At 40.3% G+C, this 21415-nt stretch overlaps 1 protein-coding gene across 4 annotated transcripts; it reads right to left on the bottom strand.

Annotated features, from left to right (window-relative positions):
- Window positions 1–1793: 1793 nt before the first annotated feature.
- Window positions 1794–17646, bottom strand: LOC146389498 (protein NLRC3-like). 4 transcript variants are annotated; one of them, XR_014797384.1, is made up of 10 exons: window positions 17560–17646; window positions 13500–13631; window positions 13314–13415; window positions 10259–10337; window positions 9892–10096; window positions 7960–9757; window positions 6318–6491; window positions 5887–6070; window positions 5473–5628; window positions 1794–1845 (listed from the first exon to the last, which is right to left on the bottom strand). XR_014797384.1 is itself a non-coding variant. In XM_084910471.1 (9 exons), exons 2-9 carry the CDS (start codon window positions 13586–13588, stop codon window positions 5463–5465), a joined length of 2787 nt encoding a protein of 928 aa, XP_084766597.1. In that variant the 5' UTR covers window positions 13589–13631; window positions 17560–17646; the 3' UTR covers window positions 5372–5462. The 4 variants fall into 4 exon arrangements, 3 of the variants coding, with proteins under 3 accessions (XP_084766597.1, XP_084766608.1, XP_084766616.1); XM_084910471.1 differs by lacking the exon at window positions 1794–1845 and having other exon boundaries at window positions 5372–5628; window positions 5897–6070; XM_084910482.1 differs by lacking the exons at window positions 1794–1845; window positions 5473–5628; window positions 5887–6070; window positions 6318–6491 and adding an exon at window positions 6991–7751.
- Window positions 17647–21415: the final 3769 nt, after the last annotated feature.

The following is a 21415-nucleotide window of genomic DNA, read 5'->3' as shown; positions in this document are numbered from 1 at the left end:
TCTATAAATTTCCTCAGTTTCTTTCAGACACGCATGGATATTAAACATCTGTACTCTGCAGCCTACAGCTCACTGATGAGAGAGACAGCTCACTTTAAACACACATCAAGAAATAATGTTAGCACTGAGAGCTATTCAATCGCTGATTGGCACAGCTGCCTGAAGGAGGCTACAAAGAGCAGAGCACATTGGCTGTGAGCTGTTTGTGACACTTCAGCATCTTTTCCGGTTTACCTGCTCATTTCAAACATCTCATTGGCATCAAATTTCAAACGTGTGTTTAAAAACGGGAAAGTTCCAGTATCGTCTCTGTAGGATTTTATCTTTAATGCGGATGCAAGTGACTGCAAATCACTGCTTTGTTTGCTTTTTATGGACGCTTTACAAACATCATCGGAAGGCATGAAAGATTGGGGAACGGCCATTCTGCTGGATGAGGACCAGTGTTGGGCAAGTTACTTTGAAAAAGTAATTGGTTATAGTTACTAGTTACTTCTTCAAAAAAGTAACTGAGTTAGTAACTGAGTTACAATATTCTAAAAGTAATTAATTACTTGAAAAGTAACTATTGCGTTACTTTAAAAAAAAATGTTTAACCCTGTGGGGTCCAGGGTATAATTGGCCATTTTTTACTACTTTTGATTTTCCCTCCACATTTCACCTTTAAAAACTGTTTCCTTTGCCTTGTTTGGTATCATCTTTTTCAGCACAACCTCACGTGCCTGAATTTACAGTCATGTTTTCATTTTGACATACTGTATTAACACAATTGATCCAAAATCAGACAAAAACCATAAAATCAGAGTAGTGATGTAATAAGAGATATTTTTTACTGTAACAACCACAAAAATGTTTAATGAATCATGTTTCATAACTTTAAATGCAAATATAAATTGTCAATTTTAAAATCCTATGCACAAGTTTTGCAAACAACAAAGTTATTTGCATCCATTGACCTTTTACCTTGATTTTTTAAATAACCATTTCAAACGATGTACAGAACAATCAGCTGTTCTGCATTCAATAAGATGCCACACAAATTATTTGTTCCACTCCAGAAACATAATTTCTGTCCACTACAAAGCAGAACATCACAGCCTGATACCTGCAGGTCTGACAGCAGGTGTATCACTCCTTTTTCTACCTGGAGACAGCAGCAGTCGTTGTTCTGACACACAACACAAAACTATCCACAACACTAGGGCTGCTCAATTAATTGAATTTTAATCTAAATTACGATCTGGGCTTTCAACGATCATTAAAAATGACTGAGCCGATTATTAGCACCTCTCTCGTGCTTTACTCTCGCGCTGCTCCATGTGGCAAATCGAGCGCACCTCTCTGCGTTTCGAACACGCGTCACAACAATTAAGAGGACCCGAGGGAAGCTCGGAAAGCTAAGCAGAAGTTATTTGAGAGGAGAGTGACTGCCGTTGGTTGAAAAGAGAGGTATAAAAAAACCTTCAGTGGTGTGGAAACATTATGGGTTCGCGGAGTCAGACGTGGATCAAGTAGACATAGTGTGTAAACTTTGCTATGGTGTCGTAGCTGCACCACAGAGCAACACTGCAAAGTTCACTAAACATAGATGTTTACATTTTTCATTTATTTGTTGACAGGAATCTGATGGAGAGAACAAACACAATCCAGCTGCAGTTATTGATCCATCATCTGTTCATTGACTGACAGTTTGATGATGACTCATGACATCAGAGATGTGAATGAGTGATGTGACAGTTTGAAGATGGTTAAATGAGTGCTGCTGTGTTTTTATGAACCACATTAAAAACCTACTTACACTTCCTCAGACCTGGTCTCAACCATTGGACTCCAGCAGGCTCCACCCTGAAAAAAAGAGGGGGGAGACCAGCACAGTTCTCTTTCAGCATGCACACATGGACATTACATGGCATCCATACAGGCATCAAACTGCTGATGATTTGGACTGATCCTGGATCTGTCAGTACCCCACTGTATTGAATGAAATATGACTGATTCCAAGTATCGTGTGTAAAAATTTTTTTTTTAAAAAGTAAGTATCTTTCTTTACTCGGTTATTTACACTAAAGAATATGGTAACCTAAACATTAAAGTTCATCACAGGCCCACACACTGAGATTAGTACTTACTCCTTGACTCTCACCATTCTCTGGAACACAAATTTGGGGTGATCAGGACCAGTGATGGGAATACCGATGTTAAATTGTGGCATTACTAAACCCTAGTGTGGGCTGAGGTCAGGTTCCCTGACATCACTTCAAAAAACTTTAGGAAGGACATATCACAGTCCTGGATCGGTGACCCAGTATTTTGGGTTTTTCGATCATTATTATTATCATTATTATTATTATTATTGATCTTGGATTTTTACCTAGGGTTTGGGTTCTGTTTTGTATTTCTTGCTCTCCAGTTCTTCTTGGTTTGCAATTTCTTGTTCTTAGGTTTTGGTAACTATGTCCTTGTGTTTAGTGTAGGTTTAGTTCAGTGTCAAGTTTGTGCCTGTCGTGTTTCAGTTTTTAGTTTGCACGTCAGTTTCTCATGTCTTTGTTTCTAGTTTTGCTTCCCTTGTCTCATTAGATCTGTCTTCTCCCAACTGTGTCCCTCTTGTCTCCCATTCCCTGATTACTCCAGTGTGTATTTAAGCCCTGTGTTATCCTTGCTCTGTGTTGCATTGTACACTCATGCCTGGCTGTGTGTTCTCTCCGCCTGCTTAGTTTATTTTCGCATTTCTAGTCTAGTTAGTTTTCTGTTCTTTTTGCTGACCAGCATTAAAAGCTGAGTTTTGAGATACATTTTTGCTGTCTTGAGTTCTGCATTTGGGTCTTCCTTTCCTGCCTTCTGCACACAGACCATGACAGGCCAGTCGCTTTCTTTCCAAGCTCCTTAAAATGGTTAAGAGCATATATTTTCTGTTAGTTCAATAAAACTTTGATTCAATTTTATCTGCCGTATTTTTTGCACTATGAGGCGCACTTAAAATCCTTTAATGATCTCAAAAATCAACAGCGCACCTTATGTATGAACTCTGGTTGTGCTTACTGACCTTGAACTGAATTTGTGTGGTACACGGCATGCAGAAATCTGTCAAAAAATGTTCTAGTACGACTTTGGTAAGCTATGAAGGCACACTGCTTGATGGATTGCCAAAGCATTACAGCTACTGTAGTCAGGAGTCTTGCGGAGTAATCTGGGTCAAAAACTCCATCTCCTTCAGGTCCCAAAGGCAAATGAACACTGTGGCATCACTGAGAGTTAAAAATTGTCTAAATTCTTTCATAGTTAATAAAATGATCAGTGTTGCTGCTTTACTAAGTGTAACAACTAAGTTTAACATCCAGGAATCCATGAAAACATAAGTTATGAAATTTAATGGAGTTACAAGTTAGCAGGAAGTTAGTTTCGACCTAAACATGACATAATATGTTCTGACTGAGAGATTTCTGAAAAAATTCAAAAATACAGCTCTGCCCATGGCACAAATATAGTAATATAGTGTATTCTGTTAATTGCTTGGAGGACTGCCGCACACTCCTTCAGCTTGGGCTTTGGGGATTGTGACAATTAGTATAACTCAGTGATGTTGATTCAGTTTATTAAGTCTAGTTACATCTGTAACCCTCAACCTGCTGCCCCAGCATGCAACATCATAGCATATAGGACTGGGTGCAACTGACTTGTAGAAAATCTCTGGCCCCACGGAGGAGGGAGGCTCAAATGGTGGAAAAGATTGTCAAAGAGCTAGTGGAGGGGTTTACGGCTGGGACTGCAGAATGGGTCAACCACCACATGGGGGGGTGGCTGTAGATCAGGAGGTAGAAAAGGTCATGTGCTGATCAGAAGGTTGGTGGTTTGATCCCTGGCTCCCCCAGTCTGCATGCCAAGTCTCCTTGGGCAAGATATTTACCCCCACCTACTCTCTGATACACCCATTGAAGTATGAATGTGTATGAATGTGAATGTTAGTTAGAAAGCACTGGCAAGTATACAAAACAGTGCTTGTGTGAATGGGTGAATGTGGTGTGTTGTATAAAGCGCTTTGAGTACTCCAGGAGAGTAGAAAAGCACTATACAAGAATCAGGTAATGGTAATTTACCATTTACGATTTGCTGGCCAACCTGAATAACAGTCAGAAGTGCAGTCACAAGATTACCAAGCCGGACAGCCGGAACCCAATCCCTGCCCCACAAATGAAGAATCTTCAAGTGGTGTTTACATCCTGCCCCACTGCTGCAGAACAACAGGTGAGTTTACCCTGTCTTCTGCTGTCTCGGAGGCTGTCTGAAAGCTGGGAAGCGTATTTTAATTGGGGCCCCACTATTTGAGCAACATGCTGAGATCCAGATGGCAGGAGAGAGTAATGAGTTGAAGAGTTGGACAGTGGGAAGGAAAAACTTCCTATTAACAGGAAGAAACCTCCAGCAGAACTGGGCTCAGGGAGGGGTGACCATTTGCCGCGACTATTTGGGGTGAGCATAGGAAGACAGGACAAAAGACATACTGTGGAAGAGAGCCAGAAATTAATAACAAGTATGACTCAGTGCAGATAGGTCTGTTAACACATAATGAGTGAGAAAGGTGACTAAAGAAGAAATACTCAGTGCATCATGGGAATCCCCCAGCAGCCTACACCTATTGCAGAATTACTAAGGGACAATTAAGGGTTACCTGATCCAGACCTAACCATAGAAGAGCACCAAGCAGGACAGACAAGATCTGCAAAGAGTGGTGTGCTCAGCCGAACGCATCATTTGATCAGAGCTTCCTGACCTGCTGTCCATCTACACCAAATGGTGCAAGAACAAAGCCAGGAAGATTATCATGGACCTCTCCCATCCCAACAGTGGACTCTTCTCACTGTTGAGGTCTGGGAAGCGCTTCCGCTCCCTTCAGGCCAAACCAGAGAGAATGAGGAGGAGCTTCTTCCCCCAGGATATTCAGGCCCTGAACCAGGTGTAGGACTGGAGTTGCATACAACACGTCACTGCACGCACTCTGTTTATTTGCTCACTTCTTATAATTTCTCTCTTAAATTGTTATTTGCACATAATTTTTTAATTTAAATTTCTAAATTTTGTCATAATTTGTAAACCTGCAAATCTGTAAATTCTTCACTGTTGTTTAATGGTTGTGGTTTGCACAGCAATAAGCATTTCACCACATGTCGTACTGTGTATGTTTGTGTGTGTGACAAATTAAATTTTAAATTTGCAGTTGTCTGCAAAATTATCCATACATAACTAGTAGATTTTTTCAGTGTCAACCATGTGCATGGAATGGTAAGGCAAAATAATAAAGCAAAATAGTGAATAAATAAATTACTATGATTATGTCAAATAATCTAATTTAATAATGTTATTTAATAACAAAATAAAATAAAAATAGACATTTAGCAAGATTGATCTTTACAGTTTCTCCTCATTATCTTTAACTGTTGTTGGTCATTTTTAAAAGAAAAATAATCTTAATCTGACCTGATAATTGTTGAGTTTGGAGTCTTCAGTATCTTCAATGCTGAATCCTGCAGGTTGTTGTTACTCAGATCAAGCTCTCTGAGACTAGATGATTGTGTGCGGATAACTAAGTACAGAGCTTCACAGCTTGAATCTGACAGGTTACAGCCATTTAGTCTAAAAAAAATTTAAACACAAATAAAAAAAAAAACCCCACTGGTGTTAAAGTACATTTACAGTGCAATGAGGAGCTACTAGATTTGGCAATATTAAATGTTTTTCCTGTTGATTCATGAATTCTGTCTTAATCATTTAGCCACATTAGCCATGTTAGATTTTTGAATAAAAAACACAAAGATAAAAAAGCACATGGATAAAGTTCAGCCTCTTAGTGATATTTTTTTCCTGAATCGTTGACAAAAATGTAAATATCACCTGATCTGACCTTAGAATTTCCAGTTTGCAGTGTTGATTTGCTACTCCAACACACAGAAGTTTCACTCCTGAATCCTGTAGGTCATTATTACTCAGGTCCAGCTCTCTCAGACAAGAGGACTGGGAGCTCACAACTGAGGACAGATCTTCACAGCTTGTCTCTGTCAGGTTACAGTCAGTAAGTCTGAAAATTATGAACGCAAAAACAAATAACACAGTCATTAATATGTATTCATTTTGCAACAAGGAGTCACTAGATTTGGCAATATTTTTTTTCTGTTTGTTAATGAATTCTGACTTGAGTATTAGTTAGAAATGTAAAATTTTTACTAAGATCACAAAGACACAAAAGCACATGGATAAATTTAGCTTCCTCGTATTTTTTTTTTCTAACAATCACTGACAAAAAATTAAACATCACTTGATCTAACCTTAGTGTTTCTAGTTTGCAGTGTTGACTTGCGACTCCAACACACAGAAGCTTCACTCCTGAATCCTGTAGCTCATTGTTGCTCAGGTCCAGCTGTCTCAGATTAGAGGACTGAGAGCTCACAACTGAGGACAGAGTTTCACAGCTTCTCTCTGAGAGGTTATAGCCACTCAGTCTGATAAGACAATAATAGGAAACAAGACAAAATCATTCGTTTTTCTGAGAGATATCAGAGGATTCATTTATAGTGATAGCTTCAGGTAGGGTTGATCGGCACAGCTTCAACTCAGTCATTCTTAAATAACCTCCTATTGATGCATACAATGAGGAGCAGCCTCAGCCATACCAGATTAGAATCTGAAAACCAACGAAACACAAGTTTCCATCGTACACATTTGCTGTGCCATGCTATTCAACTCAGAATTACACAAAGTGCAAAGCACTTAAGCTTTTCAACCCCACTGCCCCTTGTGCTAGGGGTGAGCACTGCATTTCTCACTTGCTTTTTATGCAACATTCTACCATTTGTAAAAAGCTGTTGTCTGGTGTTGGTTTTTTTGTTTTTTCCAAAACCAACCTTTGACAAGAAAGCCTAATTTCTCAGATGCAATACTAAATACCAGCCAAAAGAAAAAAAAAAAAAAAAAAAAGAAAAAAAACTTTTTTGGGTTTTATATTTTTTTGGGTCATTATAAACCAAGATGGTTTATACAGACTTCGTGATTGCAAAGAAATATTCAATATGATTTGGCAATGTGTCTGCGATGCACTGAGATAGACTGGTGACACGTCCAGGGTGTACCTTGCCTCTCGCCCTATGGTAGCTGGGATAGGCTCCAGTTAGCAGTTTGTGAGCAAAGTACTCTAATAGGATGATGGCACTAAAAGGACATTAAGTTAAATGGGGCCTAATTAGTCAAGACCTTGTATGTGAGGAGCAGGATTTTAAATTGTGGATTTAACAGGGAGACAATGAAGAGAACCCAATATAGGAGAAATCTGCTCTCTCTTTCTAGTCCTTCTAAGTACTCTTGCTGCAGCACTTTGGATCAATTGAAGGCTTTTTTGAGTTTTTGGGAGATGCTGATAATAACAAATCGCAGTAGTCTAGGATAGAACCCAAGACATGCTTGGGTTTGGGGACGGATTGCCCGTCTGGGGGTACTGATGGCTGGATCTGGGAATATAGATTATGTTTAGGAAGTGTGAGTGTGTGCACATTGTTGATTTCTGTCTGGCCTCGTGCTGAGTGAGGCCATTTGTATGTGTGTGATTGCGGGTGGGAAGGCATGCTTTTGTCTGTGTCTCAATCTCTTTTAGAACAATTCAGGCTCCCCCCAGGTTTGGGGGCCCAATTCTCCATGCCACACTCTCTGCAGTTGGTTAGTGCCCCTTCCCGCCAGTGCACAAGTGGTTTGATGTGAGGGGCTGGGTTCTGAGGAGTAAATAAAAAAAAAAAAAAAAATCCTAATAAAGGTCTAATAAAATTTGACATACTTTGGGCAATAATTCCGATTGCTACACTGCCACCAGACACAACACACACACACACACACACACACACACACACACACGTTGCAGTTAAAGGGTAAAAGGCTATTAAACTGCAACTACTGTGTCTGCTACGGTGAAATACATCTTACAGAGCTCTGTTGGAGGCTTGTACCACTGGAAGCAGCCTCAGAAAAGCCTCCTCTGAAGCAGAGTATTTCTTCAGGTCAAACGCTTCCAGTTCTTCGTCTGATGACAGTAAGATGAAGACAAGAGCTGACCACTGAGCAGGAGATGGTTTATCTGTGGAGAGACTGCCTGATCTCAGGGACTGTTGGATCTCCTCCACTAGAGAGTGATCCTTCAGTTCATTCAGACAGTGGAGCAGATTGATGCTTTTCTCTGCAGACAGATTCTCATTAAGCTTCTTCTTGATGTACTGGACTGTTTCCTGATTGGTTTCTGAAATACATCCTGTCTGTGTCAATAGGCCTCGTAGGAGCTTCTGATTGGTCTGCAGTGAAAGACCCAGAAGGAAGCGCAGGAACAAGTCCAGGTTTCCATTTGAACTCTGTAAGGCCTTGTCCACAGCACTCTGGTAGAAGAGAGTCCCTGCAGATTCTTTTGTTTCAGAATTCTGGGATGTTGTTTGTTGTTCTTCCAGCAGATTGAGTCCAGAGTTGATGAAGGTCAGACGGACATGAAGAGCAGCCAGAAACTCCTGAACACTCAGATGGATGAAGCAGAACACCTTGTCCTGGTACAGTCCTCTCTCCTCTTTAAAGATCTGTGTGAACACTCCTGAGTACACTGAGGCTGCTCTGATATCGATGCCACACTCTGTCAGGTCTGATTCATAGAAGATCAGGTTTCCTTTCTGCAGCTGATCAAAAGCCAGTTTTCCCAGAGACTCAATCATCTTCCTGCTCTCTGGACTCCAGTGTGGATCTAGCTCAGCTCCTCCATCATACTTGACCTTCTTCATTTTGGCCTGAACTACCAGGAAGTGGATGTACATCTCAGTCAGGGTCTTGGGCAGCTGTCCTTCCTCTCTGGTTTTCAGCACATCCTCCAGAACTGTAGCAGTGATCCAGCAGAAGACTGGGATGTGGCACATGATGTGGAGGCTTCGTGATGTCTTGATGTGTGAGATGATCCTGCTGGCCTGTTCCTCATCTCTGAATTTCTTGCTGAAGTACTCCTCCTTCTGTGGGTCAGTGAACCCTCTGACCTCTGTCACCATGTCAACACAGTCAGCAGGGATCTGATTGGCTGCTGCAGGTCGTGTGGTTATCCACAGGCGAGCAGAGGGAAGCAGTTTCCCCCTGATGAGATTTATCAGCAGCACATCCACTGAGGTGAACTTTCTAGGGTCAGTTAGGATTGTAGTTTTGTGGAAGTCCAGAGGAAGTCGACACTCATCCAGACCATCAAAGATGAACACAACCTGGAAGTCTTCAAAGCTGCAGATTCCTGCTTCTTTGATTTCAGTAAAGAAGTGATGAACAAGTTCCACCAAACGGAACTTTTTCTCTTTCAGCACATTCAGCTCTCTGAAAGTGAATGGAAATATGAACTGGATGTCCTGGTTGGCTTTGTCTTCAGCCCAGTCCAGGGTGTACTTCTGTATTAAGACTGTTTTCCCGATGCCAGCCCATCCTTTTGTCAGCACTGTTCTGATTGGTTCATCTCTTCCAGGTGAGGCTTTAAAGATGTCTTCTTGTCTGATTGTTGTTTCTGGTCTGTTTGGTTTCCTGGATGCTGTTTCAATCTGTCTAACCTCATGTTCATCATTGACCTCTGCAGTCCCTCCCTCTGTGATGTAGAGCTCTGTGTAGATCTGATTCAGAAGGGTTGGGTTTCCTGCTTTAGCGATCCCCTCAAACACACACTGGAACTTCTTCTTCAGAGCACATTTATGGTTAAGTTGACAAACTTCAGCCAGATGTTCTGAAAAATCAGCCAAAAAAAATATCAGTTCATTTTTTACAAATTCCAGATGACAGCTTTGTTTAAACCAATGTTATCCATCTCCTCAAAGATGAAAAAATGTTCTAGTTAATCAGGAGCTAGACTAATCTTACTGCTCTGCAGACGGTCAGCCAGCTCCTCCTGCTTCATTCTCCTTAAGAAGTCCACTGTGATCTTCACAAATCCCTCTCTGCTGCTCCTCCTCTGCTCATCATCCTCCCGCTGACTCTCTATGCATTCTGGGTAATCTGGACTCAGAACCTTCTGGATCTTTTTCAGCTTGTTCTTCACAAAAGTGATGATGTTGTCCTCCAGCAGCTGGGACAGAATACATTATGAATGACCCAATCAGACTAAAATCATGGAGCCAAACATCAGATCCATGTTGGGCACACTGACAATCCACTGGTCTACAAAGAGCAGCATGGAGATGACTGTGAACAGAATAGATGTAAAAGTAGTTGTTGTACATGTACAGACCATAAATATGGAGTCCAGGTCTGTTTGATGCTGCTGGGCAGACTGACCACTGGGAACCTCTGAGCTCTCCTGTTCCACTCTGTGGAGGGATCATGAAAAATTATTTCACATCAACTATGTCCCCAGAGAGACAAACAAAGTGGCAGACAGAAGTTTCTAGTGCACATTTTATCCCCAAAACATTATTAAAATTTGACACCATAGTTCGCTGTTCTTCCACCTTGCGAGCCAAGTGACTACTGACTAAAAGTTAGAAAGCAATGGCAAACATTTTGCCGTCTTTTAAAAAAATAAATAAAACCCAAGTCCTTATTTGTTATTTTCTTAAGTTTTCTGTTCATGCTTGGGTTCTGATTTCTGCTACATTTTAATATCATTACAGTACTTCAACATGTTTGTTGTGTTGTTATTTAATTTCTTTTTCTTTTTTAGTTCCTGTTGAGTTGGTGATGGTGTAATTTCCTATTTTGAGTTCATTACTTTCATGTGTAATTTCAATCCTATTTACACCAATTATTGCAAGATAATAAAAAAAAAATTGTACAGTAGAAGACTAACAATGAACAAGATGCAACATAAAAGCAAAGAACAGGGGAACCAATGGACTAGCACGAAATGTCAAGACAATGAGCACTGAAGAATTACATGTGTTTGCATTGGAGTTTATGTCCAACAACATCAAGCAGTTAAATGTGTTTTTAATTTGGAGTCACATAAGTTGAAGAAGACTTAATACCTTCATCATTCCAAAGAGAAAGTGGTTTGGCTGAGCATGAGCAGAAGGAAACTCCAAATTAGCGTTGGCAGTGTAAGAACAGAGCACCACCCAGAGGTAAACAGTCATTTACATTATGCAGGACTATTAATGGTCCTAATGTGAGAAGAAGGAATTTAAATGTACAGGTTTAACATGTTTTAAAGAATTAAGGAATTCCTCTGACTCTGAAGTTACAAAGGCACTTTCTATTGCCTCTCTGAACTACTGTCTTCACCACTGAACAAGTGTAACTTGTGAATTATCTCCAGAGCTGGGCCAGAACTGCACATATGATGAAAGTCTTCTTTTGTTTTCCTTAGCTCTCTAAGAACTGGACAAATTACTCTAAGGAGTCATCTACACTGTACAAACTACGCTGCACCAGCACTAATATATATATATATATATATATATATATATATATATATATATATATAATATATATATATATATCAGCTCTCACAACTTGCTGTCAGGAAAACTTCAGATGGGATTTAGGAAGAATTAATCACTGCTCAATGTTTACTTAACACTTTTAACTTCTGGTGTTTGGCATCAAACATTTTGGTTTTACTCTTAATTTCACCAGTGTTTTTACAGTTTCTGCTCTTCAGTGCTTGACATGTATTCATCTTCTGGCACCCAAAGTAGCATAAGCACATGTTTTAGTTCTAGTTCCTCCCCTCTGCACCAGTTACTTGAATCCAACTGTGAAGAACAGCTCAGACCTGTTATTAGTTTATCCTAACACATCCTACCAGACTCAGACTAAAATAAAAAATTTACTTTTGAGAATGATGATTACAACATGAGAAAGACTTTCAGCCAATATTTTAAAATAGTGACATGGTTCTTTTTAAATTTGGTTCTATCTATGTAGTGAAGATCGCAGCAGTGCTCTAACTTGTGTAGCACCTGATTCAGATTCAGAAGACTTTATTTATCCCCGAGGGGCAATTAAGAGACGGACCTTGCCGACGATACATACAATACACAAACATCACATTGGGGAGACAGGTCAGGCTAGATAGCTGGCCGGTCAGCCGCACGAGCAGCGACCCGGAACCAAACAACAATGGAAAATGCACAATGTGAGGAAAGACGAGGAGAAAAAAAGAACTCCCCCCAGACTGAGCTCCAACAGGGAGATCAGTTTGAGAACAAAAAGGGGGGGGGGGTTGAGTGTAGGTCTGTGTCAGTGTATATGCGTATGTGTGCGTGTGAGTGTGTGTTCCATGTTCAGCTGAGAGAAAGTGTCCCTTCACCCGGTTAAGCAAAAGTCAACAATCTTCGGTCGACGCGGGTGGCCTTGAATGAGGAGGGAGAAAGTCATAACAAACAGTCTTATTATCTAAGGGAGAATATTGTTATTCCCGTAAGCTTTTGCCTTAAGCATCTAGCTGGCGCCAGGGGCGCCACATGAGATGAAGATGGTAGCTGCTTTGGTTAGTGCGAACAAACTGCATCCAGTTTTGCAGCTGGTCTAATGTACGTCACTGGTCACCAGGTCTCTCAATTCCGGCTGTTCTTCTTCAAGATGTTATCCATTTAGCAGAGCCATGACCTTCTCGAAGATCTTATCCATATTGTGTTTTTAAAAAAAAAAAAAAAAAAAAAAAAAAAAAAAAACAGTGCTCACAGCCCTGCCCATCGTCGATCATGTCGGCCAGTCTTGTGGGATTTTGAACAGCTGTAGCCACTTCTTGTTCTTCGATAAGCCAGGTCTCAGCCAATTGGTAGATGTCCATGTATCTCATATTCAAACACAATCCAACAGGTACTGTAGTAATATGGATGGGGCCTTAGATTGTTTGATTAGGTGGCTTGCTTTACTAAATTGTATGCAATAACAGTTCCTACCATCGAACTGTCAGCAATATTACTGAAATTATTATCAGTGCCACCTTACATGGTAAATGGACTGGTTCTTATACAGCACTTTTCTACTCTGGGCATTCAACACTTTACCCACCTTGCCTCATTAACACATGCACTTTTGTCTATGCTCTCTCTATGCCAGTGCTTTCTATCTGTTATTTACATACATTTATAATCCAATTGAATGTGGATTCGTATCTTGCCCAATTATATTTACACAGGAAAACTGTTTAAGGTGAACTTCATGTTTCCTTACACATGACAAAAAATCCCAGGGAATGAGGTGTTTGAACTGCACTTTATATCCAACAACATTAAATAATTAAATTATATAGTTAAATAATTTAAACATTAACATAATAATAAACATTAAATAATATTAAATAAGCTCTCAAAAAGTTCATGTTACTAAAAGCTCACCTCTCTGCAGCAAACAGAGGCTGGGATTTAAAATCAATGCCACTGTCTTTAGACGCGTCACTCTTTAAGGACACAGAGCTGGGTGGAGGTCCAGGTGGGTTCCTGTGTATAATGATGGAGCAGTGATGTGAGTGCTGAGATGTGACATGGAGAAGAGTCATGGACAATTAGAGATGGTCATCTCACCTCTGAGCTTTGGTCTGGCTCTCATGTTCCCCACACAGAGTGGTTTTAGAGGGAGGGACTCCCTCCTCTCCGTCCTCACACTGATCCATGCTGCTCAATTCACATCAGCTCACACACACTTTCTACCTTCACCTGCAGAGGAAACACAAATCATTCACATGCACATCAACTGAAATCCTGCTTTCCATCATGTGTGCTGTCCAAATATCAGCTGCTTCTTTCCTGCTTCATCTCAGTGTCAGCTGAATGCAGTCAGACAGCAGTGTGAGGCAGAGGAAACTGCCATCAGCTGATATACTATCAGTCCACTAGATGGAGCCATGACACACACGATGCATTCACTGACACAAACTGATTCACTGACACAAACTGATTCACTATGACTGGAGGCTTCAGTCCAGTAATACGCAGCCAGTTCAACCAATGAGTCATTGAATTCAACACGTATTACAAACATTTTCAAACATTTCAGCCGATCCATGATTCAAAGAAGATCAGCAGAGTTAAAAGTTTCAAACTAATTATGCCTGCTGAGTTTGCAGAGAACTGAACACACAATAATTTACTGATAATAAGACGCTCCTCATAGCTCTTTGTTCAGTACGGCTTTCCTTCTCCCCATAAAACTGGAGGTTGCAGAGTTAAAGATGTAATTGATTGTCACCAATGGGGACACATTTAGACATAAGTATGTCAGACAGACAGCTAGGATCAAACACTGTGGACGCAGAGACATCTGTGCTTTTACTTAAATCACATCTGTTTATTAACAGAAGTTAGTAGTTATTTTGTAATAATTATTTTTGTAATTATTTCATAATCATTGTCATAATTACCTTCTATTGAAGCAGATTCAACATTTGTGATGCAGTGTTTTTAATGAGAAGCCAACATTTTTTAATCAAGTCCATGCTACATCTATACAACTACCTGCACTGTTATTATAAAGAATGGATGAACAGCTCCACTATCAGCTATTCCTTCATACAAATGCATCTGCAACTGTGTGTGTGTTTGTGTGTTAAATTATTTTCTCATGTCTCCATAAAATGACCTGAAACTGTCTAATAGCTACCATTTTAACAATATAAGCCTATAAACTACAGTTCCACACACCAACACAAATTCATAACCTATTTAGAACACATACCATCTTTTTCTTAGGGTATGAAGACAAAAGCTATCAACACAAAGCAAAGACGAAAATTTTCGTGTTTATACTGTAAAAACATGAACAAGTAAGAACAAGTAAAAACAAGGGCTGCAGTGTGACTGCTCATCAGTTGAAATTCAGGCTCTGGCTGCTGTGCTGGGGTCTGCAGAGACTCAGCTTTAACGTCACTCTGTGTTCTTGGCTAGCTCTGTGTTATCATGCTGTCTGTGCAGATGGTTTGATGCCACTGTACCTAACTTAACTTTTACAGCCTTTCATTCTCTCTGGCTGTCAGTTCTAGTTGAGCAATATAGCTTTTCTTTTATTGTGTAAATACAGTCTTATTAACTTCTGTTATTGTTAGATTTTTTTGTAACTGAGGATTATATATAGTACAGTCTTCCACAGGAGCTGCTGATCCAGTTCTACACTGCGGTCATTGAGTCTGTTCTGTGCTCCTCCATCACAGTCTGGTATGGTGCAGCCACTAAACAGGACAGGAGCAGACTGCAGCGGACTGTACGGGCAGCAGAAAGGATCATCGGCACCCCACTGCCCTCCATCCAGGATCTGTACCTCTCAAGAACCAGGAAACGGGCAGGGAAAATCATCACAGACCCCTCACACCCTGGACACAGACTTTTTGATCTGCTGCCCTCTGGCAGACGGTACAGAAGCCTGCAGACCAGGACCACCCGACACAGGAACAGTTTCTTTCCCCTCGCCATCTCCCTTCTTAACAGTTGACCTGTCACACTGCTCCCACTGCCAGACTGCAGCTGCACCTTATGTACATTTTGTAGTATTCATTCCACCTCATTCATTTCTGTATTTCATGTATATAAGTTTAGATTCGTTATTTATAGTTGGTTTACACAGCTTTGTGTATGTATGTGTAAATATAGACACGTGTGTGTGTGTGTGTGTGTGTGTGTGTGTGTGTGTGTGTGTGTGTGTGTGTGTGTGTGTGTGTGTGTTACATTGCTGTGCTTGAGAGCCACCATCTACCGGAACCAAATTCCCTGTATGTGTCTGCACATATACTTGGCCAATAAACACGATTCTGATTCTGATTCTGATTCTGATATTTAGCATATATTTATGGTGAATTTAATGACTGGAATAACTTTATGTGATTCAAAGTTCAAAATAATAATGTCTATCATTTACTTAATTTCTTTCAGTTCATCATCTTTCTGAAAGCCATTTGAATTCTCCTCTTTCTCTCTAACCCAACTCTCTTCTGATGGCTGCTTTTACTTTGTTTCTACAAACAGAATCTACTGCTTGAAGATACCACCTCCTCCACCAAGGCGGTCTCCCATGGCCAGTTAACCAGTAGAAAGTTGGCACACAGACCAGGTAAGGTATAAGGTATAAAATATTATAGTGATCCCAATAATATTTATAATATGACAACAGAGAATAGAGGAAGTGGGTCTTGAGGCACCCATTTAAGTCATTATTAGCTCTCTGCTTTGTCTTACATCATGTTCGTGATAAACAAAAATGCTATGAATGATGTTGCGTGTTTTTAGCTAGCATAATACAAAAGAAACAATCTTCTGTGAAAGTTTAAACTGGAAAAACTAGTAACTGAATGTATCAAAGTTTCAGTTTGCGGTTCACCTGATCTTTGTCAAGCAGAAACAATAACAAGATGTTAGCTAATAGATATATATAACATCAAAACACAACAGGAATTTGTTTGTTTTACACTTTAATTCAGATCATACAGCAGATTAATTTTATGTAAAGGAAATAATACATAATAAAAAATACACCTGCTGTTCTGCTCTCAGTTCCATCAGTCTCTGTGACGCCAGAATAATTATCTGTCAGCAGAGGAATTTTTAAACCAACACCTCCTCATGTTTGAACTTGTCACGCTTTGGGTGTGTCTGCATATTTACTACATACTATTAAAATTATATTTTAGTGAGTTCCTTCTGTTTTTACAGTCTGGATTAGGCTGCTTCCTGCTCTGTAGGTCTTCATCTCTGCTGATCAGGAGGTCTCAGACTTGATCTTTTAGACATGAGCCTCTGATCCTGTTAAAATAGTTCCAAAAGACTGAAATCGCACTGAGTTATCCGAGTGCGTGCTCTATAAGGACTCTGATATCAGATGATCTGTATTATTTAATACGGAAAACAGGTTAAAGGGAAAAAAAGTTTGAAGCTTTTTTTTTTTTTTTAATTCAAAGACTTGGAACCTCAGAGGAGGGTAATACACAGTGAAACTCAAGAGACCACATTCTGACCTACTATTGATGATTAAAAGCTTTAAACTGAAAAATAAAAACAAGAATAATAAAAAAAACCCTCTAATCCAGCAATTAAAATCACAGAATTCAACGTGAACGCGAACATGACAACAGCACAACACAAAGACATGGAAATGTCTGCTACATCTAAATATTTTTTCTGCATATTTCTGCATGTTATGCATGACTCGAGTCAAAGCCCAGTTCAGGTTTACTCCTGCAGAGTAAACCTGAACTGCTTTACTTTGTGTTTTGTTTTTAATTTATTTGTTTGTTTTTCATGAGACTTAAGTAAAAATCTGAATTTCAACTTTTTAACAAAAAAAACTGATTTTATCAGATTGATCTTCCCTTTAACTGGATACAATGTTCAATCAGATTAATGATCAGTGTCTGATTAGTCTAAAGTTTCACACAGATCTATTTAAACTGTTTATCACAATAACAAATGTTTTAGTGCAGACCTACTGACTGATAACGTGTGAATTCAATCAGTCAATAATATATAATCATGTGGAATTGTCTTCAAACACAAAAGTGATCAAAGTTTGTCCTGATATAAGAGCTTAACATTTGGTTCAAACATCACAGAGCGGAAACAAGCAGTCAAACTGTTAAAGAAGGAAATAAAGCAAACTTACAGTTTCTTCACACAGAGATACAATCAACAAGCTCCACTCCACACCTGGACACTAAACACAGACACACAGGTGAGGTGCTTACTGAAAATAGGCAGGACTACACCTGAAGAATGTGAGAGGGCCACACCTTCTTCTTCTTCTTCTTGTAAGTATTATTGGGGGTTGGCAAGCAACTGCATGGTGCATTACCGTCACCACTGGTATGGAGTGTGGACAGGACTCACGCTCAAAAAACAGAAAAAACAAAAATAAACTTCATATCCTTCCAAACAAGAGGGCCACACCTTCATGTGCTAATTAAATTTCACAGCTGTTTTAGCTGCCAGTGTAAACGCAACGAGGCCACCTACAGAGCAAGTAGCGAACGTCAGGGATCTAAAATCATATGAGCATATATGCTAGAAAATCCATCCAAACTATAGCCGAGCAAAAGAAGCTGGAAGCTGATCTATGAATGATGTTCATACCAGAGTTTGTGTTTCCAGCTCAGACGTGTAAACGCTGCTGTGCTACATTTGTCATTTCCTGCTTTCACTACCATCCATGTCAAAGCACTGAAGTCATTTTATCACTTTAATGAGGTAAAACAGGAGCTGTAAGTCTGACATTTATTTACTGTCATCACAAACACACACAGCTGGATTAGCACCCAGACAAAGGGCTGAAAAGCTGAAAATCAGCATTTGATTATTATTATTATTATTATATATCCTGTTTATGTGGATGCACTTTTTTATCTGTCAGTGCTGAAGAAGACGTCACTGATCACATGACTCTAAGGGATGTTTCCAGCACCTCGCTGATTCTGAGCCATGAAGATTTTAGGCAGCTCTGAAGGCAAAGCAGGTCTGAGCCTGTGTTAGCAAGCTGTACCTAATAAAGTGGTAGTAAGTGTGTCCAGGACTCAGTAAGTAATGATAGCAGGGGGCAGCACAGAGAGGTTAGGCGCTGTCAGAGAAGCAGGCTCACATCAGACTGGTCATATTCCATCATCTATACCTGAAATAATCATCAAACACACGGCAGACTTGAAACATGTGGAAACATCTGGACCTCAGTCTCAGCCTCAGACCTGCTCCTCTGCTTCCTGTTTACAGCGCACACATCATGCTGTGTACTGAGAGTCATGTGATCAAAGCGAGGACCTGGTACTCTGACAGAGAGCTAGCACAGTTATCCTAATGTGTGATATTACTTCTAACCAGAGAGCATTCAGCTTTCACAGCCAGCCAACATCCTTTAACACTGAGCATGTGCAAACACAGCTCTCAGCTTCCATTACTCACAAGCTCCAACCCTCCACTTAAAAGCCCAGAACAAACTTTGTGAACAACACAGCCCAGAGAGGTGATGTTAACGCTCTGTTTCGGGTGGGAAACTCAGCTGTGGTGTGGCTGTGCCTCTCCTACAATCTCTGATGTCAGAGCTGCTAAATTAGACTGAACTGAAGCCAGACTCAATCTTAAAACAGCCACAAAGTCTCAGAGAGAGAGCGCTGTTCCATCTCTGGACCCAAGTATATGTTCCACCACCACGCTGCGATGAATCTTGGGATAGGGTGGGCCCACCTGTCCTTGAGATCCAGGAAGAAGGAGGACACAATTGCGGGAGCCTTGGATTAGCAAGATGGCACGGCCACGTCCAGACACCTTCCCGACCGCTCCGCACAGACTATGCACCTTTTTAGTTGTTAACTTATTTATTGCTTTGTTCTATGTTCCAAAATCTTCTGGTTTTATAGTTTACGACAGCAGATTGCTTCTCAACATCGGTAACAAGTTTGCACATGTAATCTTAGACGCTTAAACCCAACCCATCATGGCTGACTGAGATACTCCGTGGCGCAGACAACAACAATGGACAGGTTGCTTACCTGAGGTGAAGAACAAAGAAGCACCCGGGGAAATGCGCTGGTGTTCAGAACAGCCGGAGACAGCAGGCACATCACATAGCATTCCCCAGTATCCTGCTGGCTAATGTACTGTTGCTGAAGAACGAGCTGGATAACCTAAAAGCAAGAGTCACCTTCCAACGAGACATGAGGGACTGCAACATTCTTTGCTTCACCGAGACATGGCTGACACCCACCAGCTGTCGGATTCATTCTCTGTGCTTCACGTTGACAGAACGGTAGAGTCAAACAAAATCAGGAGGAATGTGTTTCATAGTAAACACAAAGTGGTGCAACGCCAACAGCATTTCTATTCTCTCCAGTGGCTGCTTGCTCCTTCTGGAAAAACCTGAGCATTAAGTGTCACCCTCATGCCCTATGAGTTCACTTCGGTAATCACCATGGTGCTCTACATCCCACTCCAAGCGGACACAGGTATGGCTCTGTCTGAACTACATGATGTGCTGAGTACAATTCAAAAGAAGAATCCGGGCTCAACCCACATTGTAGCAGGAGACTTTAATAAAGCAAACCTCGGACAAGTCATGCCGAACTTTGCAAATGACAACTGCACTGTACTAAGGAGAGGATGGGGCCATGTATTGTGAGATTTTAAGCAACAACCTCCTTCCCTCAGTCAGAACATTGAAGATGGGTCATGGCGGGGTATATACAACATGACAATGACCTGAAGCACACAGCCAGGATAACACTTTCTGCACCCCGGTATTCCTCGCATCTAATTCCAGCTGGTCAGAAGCACTGGCTGCTTTCTTTTTCAGAGTTTTCCAGAAACAAGCAGGGGTACCAGTCCGAACCTATGCAAGCTGTTGGTTAGTACTGCTCCTTCTCAAATTCGAAGTCTGTAGTCCGTAATCTGTAAAGAACCAACAGTAGCAAGTAGAAATGCCATCCAGTAAATATTCAAAAAAATTCTAACAATCTTGATACATATACACTATCCAATTAGCTTGTTTCTCACCAACCAAACACACTCTCACTGTCTACATCTCTGCTTTGCTCCCAGTAAATATACTGCCCTCTTTTCCTTTGCCTGTTTTGGACTTTTTTTTTTTTGGCTTTTGTGTTTCCTCATTCACATTTGGACCAGTAAACATTCCTTTTTGTCACTTCCTTCCTGCCCTTATATCTTCCACCTGGGTCGTCTCTAAATTTATTTATTATGATATTTTCAGTTCCATTATTTTATATTGTGTATTGGCTTTTTAATAGCACATTGAAGCCTTTACCTATGAAAAGCACTAGAAATACGTAATTGCAGTTAGATTTACAGAAAACATCTCCATCCTGTTATCAGTTCTAACCACAGCTCTGACTATAAAACTTAAATATTTGGTTTATTTAATGTAGCTCAAGCTAGACTAACAGTTTCTTCTGCTTCCAATTTTTGTAGTAAGCTTGGATAAATATGTTCTGGACAAGACTCAAATAGAGCCTGGTGTCCATCATCATCACACTATATAGGCCTCTCTATACAGAGATGAATCCAATCTGAATCAGGGTCAGAGGGAGAAAAACACAATACTTCACCTTTAATATACAGTTTCTTCACAGAGACTTTTACAGTGGCCCCTAGAGACAAAGCACAAAAAGCATGTACAAACTGCAAAGCACATGCAAACTCCAAAACACTTACAAATGCCAAAACACATACAAACTCCAAATTTTTGAAATAGTAATCCCTTAGTTTACTCGTTACTTGAAAAAAAGTAATCGGATTACAGTAGTAAACATTACTTGTAAACTTGATAAACGGTAGCAGGAAATTCTAAAGAACAATAATTAAATATAAACCCAAGCACCAACAGTTCATGTACTTGATGTTCCTAGACTATTTAATAGTGGAATGGGAGGGAGAGCCTTCAGTTTTCAGGCCCAACTTCTGTGGAACCAGCTTTGGAAGCTGGTTCCAAACTTTCAAGATTAAGCTTAAAATTTTCCTTT

Source organism: Perissodus microlepis, chromosome 3 (assembly GCF_051167445.1).
Source record: "Perissodus microlepis isolate ML-2025 ecotype Zambia chromosome 3, ASM5116744v1, whole genome shotgun sequence".
Taxonomy (NCBI): domain Eukaryota; kingdom Metazoa; phylum Chordata; class Actinopteri; order Cichliformes; family Cichlidae; genus Perissodus; species Perissodus microlepis.
The sequence above is the reverse complement of the archived record's forward strand: the minus strand, read 5'-3'. Positions and strand labels throughout refer to the sequence as shown.